Source organism: Mirounga leonina, unplaced genomic scaffold (assembly GCF_011800145.1).
Source record: "Mirounga leonina isolate KUSES-001 unplaced genomic scaffold, KU_Mleo_1.0 Mir_173, whole genome shotgun sequence".
NCBI classification, from domain to species: Eukaryota; Metazoa; Chordata; class Mammalia; order Carnivora; family Phocidae; genus Mirounga; species Mirounga leonina.
In genome coordinates this window covers 57805653-57814848 of record NW_023270447.1, presented here as the reverse complement: position 1 = coordinate 57814848, position 9196 = coordinate 57805653, and the positions used below count along the sequence as shown (strand labels likewise).

Sequence of the window (9196 nt, the reverse complement as noted above, 5' to 3'; positions counted from 1 at the left end):
CTCGAGAGGAGGAAGTAGACAGGGACCACTCAGAGTGATGTGGGCTGTGATGGACAGAAGCCCTGGGGCTGGGGGAGCACAATGAAGTCAGGGGAGGCTTCTGAGAGGAGGTGTCATCTGCACTGATCCTTGAAGAATGAGACTCTTCCCAGCTTGTCCTCTGCTCAGAAACCAGGACAGAAGCCTCATGGAGCAGATGGTTCTGTGGAGGTCAGACCCTGCTCCACCCTGAGGGTGTAGGTGAGTGAGGAGGGGCGTGGAGGGCGTAGCCACGTCTTCTGCACAGCCACACACACCTGGGCCAGGTCCTCCTTGCCCCAAACCCTGTGGGTACATGGGTCTTGACGTGGATCTCCAGGGAAAGACTGGGGATTGTTTTTCCATTAAATTTAAGCCACTAACAGCTTTTTAAAAGAGTTTTTTTGACACAGAGAGAGAGTGAGAGAGCGAGCACAAGCAGGGGGAAGGGGCAGAGGGAGAAGCAGGCTTCCCGCCGAGCAGGGAGCCCAATGCGGGGCTCGATCCCAGGACCCCAGGATCATGACCTGAGCTGAAGGCAGACGCTTAATCGACTGAGCCACCCAGGCGCCCCTAAGCCGCTGACATTTATTGAGCACCTACTGTGTGCCCTGACAGTGACCAGAAAAGGGCAACGTACAGTAGGTTTTAGTAGGATTAGTAATTGTTCTGTGAAAAAGAAGCCTTCAGCCTGCCTGGCCACTGTGGAGAGAGGGAGGCACAGACAAAGGAAGGGGATGAGGAGGGTGTTGTGTTAAGGGGATCCTTGGAACTGGGCCTTTCAAGGTGGGGGCTTTTTTTTTTTTTTAAAGATTTTATTTATTTATTTTGAGAGAGAGAATGAGATAGAGACAGAGAGAGCATGAGATGGGGGAGCGTCAGAGGGAGAAGCAGACTTCCTGCTGAGCAGGGAGCCCGATGCGGGACTCGATCCCGGGACTCCAGGATCATGACCTGAGCGAAGGCAGTTGCTTAACCGACTGAGCCACTCAGGCGCCCGCTTTTTTTTTTTTTTTTAAGATTTTATTTATTCATTTTTGAGAGAGAGAGAGCATGGAAAGGGTAAGGGGCGGAGGGAGAAGCTGGCTCCCCGCTGAGCAGGGAGCCCGATGCGGAGCTTGATCACCGGGATCATGACCTGAACTGAAGATGGACACTTAACCGACTGAGCCCCCGAGGTGGGCAGAGAGGAATGGGAGGCCTCCAAGAGAACACAAGCCAAAGCTTGGAGGCTGGAATGTTTGAGATTGTTCAGGAGCAGTGAGAGGGCGGGGGCGAAGAGGGAAGGCTGGCGTCTTGTCTGGAGTCAGATCACCAAAAGCCTTGAAGGGTGGAGTCACATACAAGAGTCAGGACAGGACTCAGCTCAGGAGCCACCTCCTCCTGGAAGCCTCTGGGTCGGTGCCTCAAATGGCCTCCGCGTCATGGCAGTGACCATTTTGTCTGTCCAGGCCATGCTCCTATCCGGTTCACTGCTGCCAAGAGCCTGTCCCTGAGGAGTTGCCCAGAGTTTTTGCGAACCTGAAAAAATCTGGTCCAGCCCCTCCACCTAGCCAGTGAGCTCTAGAGGCCCAGGGCCAGGCCTTAAGGGCTGAGGGATCCCATCTGTGGTTGCTGTGGGCCTGTGGTTCATTTCTTTTTTTTTTTTTTTAAAGATTTTATTTATTTATTTGAGAGAGAGAGAATGAGAGACAGAGAGCATGAGAGGGAGGAAGGTCAGAGGGAGAAGCAGACTCCCTGCCGAGCCGGGAGCTCGATGCGGAACTCGATCCCGGGACTCTGGGATCATGACCTGAGCCGAAGGCAGTCGCTTAACCAACTGAGCCACCCAGGCGCCCCCTGTGGTTCATTTCTGTGGCCAGCCTGGAGCAAGAGACTGAGATATCTCTGGCCCCAAATTCCAGAGAAACCAGTGAGTAGATCAAAAAGGGAAGGATGCTGAGCTGCAGTCCAGAGAGAAAAAACCAGGTCAAAATCCTGATACAAGGGCCCCCTGTGGAACGTCCAGCAGTACCCCGCTTCAGGCCCTGCCCAATGCTGCCACATGGAATCCATTTGCAAGAGCTTTGCCCAAGCGAATGCAGGGCTGGTGTCTCCAGGGCCCGGTTCACCTCTGGTTTGGACCCAGGAGGGCTGTGAGATCAGGGTAGCAGGCAGGGAGGGCAGGGTGTAGCCCCTCAGCCCCTGCCTCAGCCCTCCCCAGTCCCCCGGGCCCCTGGCTTCAGCTTCTCCAGTGTTCTGCTCACCGTGGACAGGCTGCTGCGGGTTCCTGGGGGAGAGACCAGGACAGAGCCACCTGAGCAGACAGACTCCGGAGCAGAGCAACCCAGAGGGACCACGGGGAGAGAGGGGCATCCCAGGGGACCATTTCTGCTGAATTTAAAGAGGCACAGATGGTCAGAATGGCCCTTCAAGAGGACAGCAGCATGGTGGGGGTGGTTAGAGAGAGGACTCTGGGGCCAAATACCTAGTTTCAGGTCTGGCCCCACCACTTCCTAGTTGCCTTACTTAATCTCCCTGTGCCTCAGTTGCCCCACATATAAAGTGGGCCTAATTACAGTACCTTCCTTATGTGGTTGTTTTGAGAATGGAACAAACTAACATACGTAAGTGTTTGGAGCAGGGTCTGGAAGGGGACCTTTTGCTGGGATTAGGCATCCTCCACTGGTGGTAGATGCTGTGGGCTGGGGCCATCTTTGAGAAACTCCTGCCCTAGAATTTTCCAGTGTGTGGAGATGGGAGAGGAGGAAGATGTTCCATTTCAGGTACCAGCTCTGAGAGTTGGATTCCGTCATTGGAGAAGAGAGTGAAAATGTAAACTGGGGCATGGGACCTAGGGATGGTCCCAGTGTCCATGGTGGGCATGAGGGAGAAGGCCTGAAGTCAAACAAGAGGGGCCCGGCTCAGCTTGGAGCAAGAGGGGTTTTGACCAAACACATGGCAGAACTGCCTGATATGCTGGCTCCCGGTGACTGGGGACGTCCCTTCTGCGTGCCTCTCAAGGCTTCTCCCAGGGTCTCACAGAGCTGCTCAGCCAAAGAGCAAAGATGGAAGATGGACTGGAATTTTTAAAACTTACCCTCTTTATTGCCATTGGCACTGGATCTTCCCTCCCCATGGTCTGGCCCTGGGTGGGGGTGGATTCTCAGGCTCCCTGTGGGATAAGACCACCCCAGGCCCCATGGTTACTAAGCCATTCTCAGATCAAGTCTTGCTTTGGGAAGGGAAGTCCTTCCTGCTGTCTCATCTCCATCCCTGCTGCTGTCTTTGCTCCACCACATTCCTGGAGGTGTCCCACATGATTAGGGAGTGGAGTTGGAAGAAACGGGCCCTTGAAGGGGAGGAGGGCAGACTTTTTAAGGAGGTGGGCATCATGGGGAGAACTAGGAATATATAAAGCCCCCCAGGATTGATGGAGATGGTAGCATGTATGTGGGGGGCAGAGATGAGTTGAGGAGCTATACAGGGGTCCTGAGGTCTTAGGAGTGGTAGAGGGTGTTTATGGGGGCTCACGGAATGAAATGGGCTTATCTGGAGATCTTGGAGGCTTTGGGGGAGTTGGAAACTCTCGGGGGGAGATGGGAGTTCTGGGTGCTCTGAGCTGGCTGAGGCACATTTGTAGCAACAGGCTGGAGTCCGCTGCACGGTAGTCATGGCAACGCCCGCACACCGCACCTTGTGCGCACGAGCGCGTGCACACACACACACACACACACAGCCAGGAGCAGTCACACACATGGGCTCGGCTCCACCGCACAGTGTGCCACAGACTTACACACAACGGGTCTCACCCAGCGGTCCCTGGAAGAGGGCTCTGCTGGGGGCTGGGGGAGGACTCACCTATGGTGGGCAGAATGTGGTCCAGGTTGAACCGAGCCTTTAGGAACGGGTAGGCCAAGATGAGGAGCCCTGAGAAGAGAGACAGAGGGGTTCTGTGATGGGGAAGGGGCCTGGTTAGTGCCGGCTGCATGAAGCTGTGGGTAGGCTGTGAGCCTGGGGGTGTTTTCTGAGGGGGATATGGGTGTGCGTGGGAGGAGCATGAGTGTGTAGGTTGGGACTGTGGGTGCATAAATGTGAGCCTGTGAGTGTTGGGAGGGGGCGGCCCCCCAACACCCAGCCCTAAGCGGGGGCAGGGAGTCGTGCCTATCTGGGGAAGGGGCTCCAGGCTGTGAAGGCCCAGGCTCCTGGCTCCAGCCTGCCCAGGTGATTAGCATGGTTGGCTTCCTTCCTTCTCGGCCGGCTGGAAGTGGGCCCAGCGGACATCACCACCGACTCTCCTTTGCCCCACCCCCCCGTAGGGCAGGACTGGGAGCTCCTGAGCAGGCTCCTTCCCACCCAGACCTGGGGAGGGCTTAGCAGAAGAGTGGATGGTGCCCTACCCACCCCCATTTTATCCCCAGACCAAGTGTTTGTGGCCTTTGGCAGGAGTTTGCAGATCCGGATGCCAAGAACCCACCAGCCGGGTGCTTCTGGCTCTGCTTTTGCCCCAGTGTGGTGGAGTGGGGAGAGGGATGGTACTCAGCATCGTTGTGGGGATATCAGTGGGACTGGCCCAGATAGACAGATGGTCAGATGCCTGGAGAGTCAGACAGAAGCCCTGCCAAGGTATACCAGGAAAGTTGGATCTTATCTTGGCTCACAGAGTGTCCCGTTGGGACCTCTGAACTCTTTTACCTGCCCCCTGTCAACCCACCCCCAACAGGCTGATGAATTCCACCAAAAACCCAAGGGCCCAGAGCTTGGACCTAGAGGACCAGAGGGGGAGCAGCCAAAGAGGAGTGTGGCAGCCAGCTCCCTTCTCCACAGTGTCCTTATCCCTGGCAGAAGGAACCTCACCCCAACCCTCCTCTGCCTCCCCGCGCCCCGACAGCTGCCTTGCTCACACCTCTAGCTTCCGTCCTCCCCAACCAATTCCTGTTGAACCAGCCCTTCCCTCCATTTCTCATTCACCGGACCATGCCCCTGCTCCCTCTCTGAGCCCGGCACCTGCTCACCCAGACCGGCGGCGCCAATAAAGATGCCACCCACGGCAGCTGCAGCTTTGGACACGGACACACCAATGATGATGCTGCCGGCCACCAGGCCGAGGGCCACACAGGCCAGCTGTAGGCAGCGGAAGTCTCTGCTGCTGATGGGGATGTCCATGCAGGCCTGCCCAGGGTACTTCCTGCAGCCGGTGGCGCCTGTCCCCAGGAAAGCCCTGGAGGGCTCGGTTCTCTTGGATGTGTCTTTGTTGGAGCTCCACCTTCAGAGTGGGAATTTCTGGGCAGGAAGATTCGGGGCTAGTAACCCTATCCCACCGCTCCCCTAGGGGCCCCCAGCCGCACCTTGACCTAGAATCCCTGCCAGGTCACGCCAGCCTACTCTTCCTCTCATGAAGGCCCCTGAATCTGGAGGCCACTCTTGGGACTCTTGCCTGATCACATCCTGCCTTGGCTGTCAGAGTCCTGGGGAGCCTTCCTGTCCCACCGGGTCCCCCCTGTTAGCTTCCTCTCAGGAGGGCTCAGCCTGAGCTGCTCTGCCCAGGACATCCTGCCCTTGCTGTCTGGAGCCTGCTCGGCTGCCACTGGGCCTTGGCCTATTAAAGTTTAAAGCAGTGGAGGAGGTTGGTCCAGGGGCCACGGGTTCCTCGGAGATGCAGGCAGCTGGGAGGTCCTGAGTTATTCATGAGGCTGCAATGTGAGCTGCTGCCTGCCCCAGAGGCCAGCTGGGGCTCTCAGCCCAGGTTCCGCTGCTGGTTCCTGAGGGGGTAGGATAGACTGGCGGCTTCCCGTGCGGCTTCGCAGCCAGGGATGTGAGGAGACTCCCTGGCCACATTCTCAGGGCCCACTCTGCGCTCTTCTGCCATTTGGCACACGGGGCTTCTGCTAGGGACTCGGAGGCGGGCATGGGAGGGGACCTGGAGGAGGCTCAGCGACTGGGACAGGAGAGACAGGAACAGTGACTGGGACAGGAGGAGAGAAAGAGGTATTCCACTGAGTTCGTGCTCTTCCCCTTGCCCCTCTGCCAGCCTGTCAACCTCCGGTCTCCTACAGGGAGCAGGGCTGAGGGGTCCTGGTTTGAGGCTGATTTCAGGGGACCTCCTTCTCCTCAGGTAGGCTTGGTATCCACCCCCTTAGTTGCCAATGGGCTGAGAGGGCGAGCCCCCCAGCCCTCCTGGGATCCCTGGCAGGGGGCTGAGAAGGAAGAGCAGGAAGCAGATGGGGGAGGGGGAGGAGATGGGGTAGGAGGAAACAAATATGGGGAGAAGGATTGGCAGGGACTGGGTGCCAGTGGCCAGGGGACATGGCTAGCACCTCCTGTCTAACGTACTTGCAGGACCCACCAATTCAAGGCTGGGCAGTGGTAGCCCAGCCCAGCCCTAACCCATCCCCAGACCCGGCCCTCGCCATCTACTGCATTCTCTGGACTTTGAAGGATCAGGGCCTCCCTGATCCCCGAATCTGGACCTGGTCCTATGCCTGCACTTAGGCATCTGGGCCCTCTTCCCAGGGTCCCATCACCAGCCCCACTGGCCTCTGTGCGTGCCTCTGTCTCCCCACGATGTCTGCCACCCAACATAGCCAGGCCACGGCCCTCCGCCTCCACAGGGACCCCTGCCCCTCGCTCTGCCCCTTCTCTGCTGCTGCCCTTCTGCTGAGTGTCTGCTCAGCCAGCCCCAAGTCTGTAAAGCCATTCCTGATGGTGCCTGAGTGGGTGGGCTGCCTACCACTGCTCCCCCATCATCTGTCCTGTTCTCTGCCTCCTCTGTAGACTGTGAGCCCCTCACGGACCGGTTCAGGGAGTGAGCCCCACAGAATGCCCCGAGAGGACCTGGCTTCTGAACACAAGGCAGAGCTCAGGGAGGGCCTGGGCCCGCAGGACCACCTCAGGCCAGCAGGGAGGAGGGCCATGGGCCCCGTGGGACCTCCGTCTCTAACAAGGGGCTTTCCTTGGGCAGGGGTGGGGGCCTGAGAAGGCCAGGGTCACCGGACTGAGCTTCAGCGGAGGTAAGGCACTGCCGGGAGGCTGGAGAGGGGCCTGGGCAAGGACAGGTGTGAACTCAAAGGTACACAGAGAGGAGGGGGACTGCAGAGCGCCAGTGGCCCCCTGGCTGTGTTCCGGGCCCCCATAAGAGGAAGCCCCCGGAGGTGGGGATTCCCCAGCTACAGCAGCTGCGGTCAACGTCCCCTGTGCCGCTCTCCAGGACGAGGTCTGATTATTCCTCTAATTAGGCATCAAATGACAGCCCATGTCTCTGTCACACGTAATTGATCCCCCACTGACTAGTTTTAGAAGGAGCTGTCAAAATAATTGTCTATGACAATGTGTTCCTGAGATGTTGAGCTCTGGGAATCTCAACACCTCACCCCCAGTAAGTGTTTGCATAACTAGCTGGGCAGGGGCGTAAGGCTGAGGGCGGCCCCCACACCATCAGCAGGACAGGGCACCTCACACTGTGGGACCTGGGCCAGCCGCTCACCTCCTGAACCTCACTTTGCCCACCTGGTGAAGGCGGATGCCGATGGCAGAGGCTGGAGGCAGGGAGGCCTGTGCATTGTGAGTTTCAGACCCCAGAAGAACACTGTAACCTCTAAAAACGAGACCAAATTCGAAATTAGAGGGTTTTGTTTTGACCTTGTAAATCCCTCAGGGCCCAGAGACATAAGAGGAAATATGGAGGAGAGACACAGGAAAGCATTATCAGTTACAAGATCACAGAACTACAAACCCATCCAAGCTCCTTATGGAATAGATGGGGAAACTGAGACATGGGGAGTGGAAGGATGGCCCCAGAGTCCTTGAGAGAACTTCGGTGTCCAGATTCTGTGCTCAGCTGGGAAGTAGCATTTCTCTGTCCCTGAATTTCTAACTTGTCCTATTTGAGGTGGGAGGAATTGGCAACCATACCGTCAGAGGGAGACATTGTGTTCAGTCAAGGCCTCCATCTTTTCCCTCTTGACAGGGGAGTGTCATTAAAGGCTACTTGAAACCTTTGTGATGCCTGCTCTCCTGTTGATTGGAAATGTAGAGAGGGAGGCTTGCTTATTCTTTCCTCAATACAGGCTGTTTCATCTGCGAGAAAGAAAACACAAGCTTGTCCTTGGGTGATGTGCTTCCTATCATAGGTACAGGAGGTGGAAGTCCGAGTCACTAGAGGATGATTGCCCCACCTGTTCCCCACCTCGCAAGCCTCAGAGCCCTCCTCGCTGAAGCCTGGGTCCCCGAGGCCTCTGGATCTGGGTCGGCGTGTTGGAGGTGCGTAGGGCCCAGGTCACAGCTGAGTTCTGCCACAAAATCTGTTTCCCGGCGAGGTCCGGGCCAGAGTGCGTGCCTATGCTCTTTCCTCCCCAGAGGTGCCGAGTCCAAGGCTGGCATGGGCTGGGGAGGAGGAGGGGGTGAAAAGGCCTCAGTGTGGTTTAGTTCCGTTTATTTTCCTTGAGGGGTAAGGACCCTGGAAAAGAGCGTGATTAATGCCCCGGTCCCCTGGGGGACGGGCCGCTTTCCCAGACTGTTCAGAAGCTGAACTCGGGGAAGTGGCTTCCAAGGCAACTGCTACCATGGCAACAAGAGTGCCAGCTGAGGGGGGACCTGGCTCCTGGCTCCGGGGAGCTGGCATGGGACCAGGGCACTGCTGTTCGGAAGCGGGGTCTGGTGAGAGGCATTCGGCCAGCAGGGAGAAGCGGCCCCCGAGAGCTCAGGCGGGTGGACATCTGGAGGGAGGAAGGCTTGGCTCCTGTGCCCAGGCCCCCAGACAGGGGTTAGACAGGAGTCCTGCTAACTGGGTTAGAGGCAGGAGGCCTGAGGTCTGGAACACGCCGGCTGGCTGGGACCAGCTTCCTCCTAAGGCCCGGTCCACACCTGAGCCCTAGAGCCAAGGGACTGGCCGCCACAGTTCCAGGCCCCAGAGCCTCCCTCAGTGGGTCTGCCATACCTCCCCCTGCCTAGTAGAGCCAGGCACATGGCCCGGGCCTCAAAAAGGGCAGGGGACTTCCCAAGGTCACCCAGTGAAGAGTGGCAGGACTAGAACCCAGGACCCCTGATCCCCAAACGCAGACAGCTGCCCCTTGGGGACAGGGACCGCAGCCCAGAGGGGCAGAGCACCCTGTTGGCAGAACCCCACAAAGGGCCAGAGGCCGGGCCCATCTGGAAAGCGCAGATCCATCTCCACACATGCCAAGGAAAGGGGGGGAAACTG

General features: G+C 57.8%; 1 protein-coding gene across 2 annotated transcripts; it reads right to left on the bottom strand.

Moving 5' to 3' along the window:
• Window positions 1-1851: 1851 nt before the first annotated feature.
• On the bottom strand, window positions 1852-5298 carry KNCN (kinocilin). 2 transcript variants are annotated; one of them, XM_035018653.1, is made up of 4 exons: window positions 5013-5298; window positions 3859-3927; window positions 3098-3172; window positions 1852-2287 (listed from the first exon to the last, which is right to left on the bottom strand). In XM_035018653.1, the coding sequence occupies exons 1-4, from the start codon at window positions 5161-5163 to the stop codon at window positions 2208-2210; spliced, it is 375 nt and encodes a 124-aa protein (XP_034874544.1). In that variant the 5' UTR covers window positions 5164-5298; the 3' UTR covers window positions 1852-2207. The 2 variants fall into 2 exon arrangements, with proteins under 2 accessions (XP_034874544.1, XP_034874545.1); XM_035018654.1 differs by lacking the exon at window positions 3859-3927.
• Between the last annotated feature and the right edge of the window lie 3898 nt (window positions 5299-9196).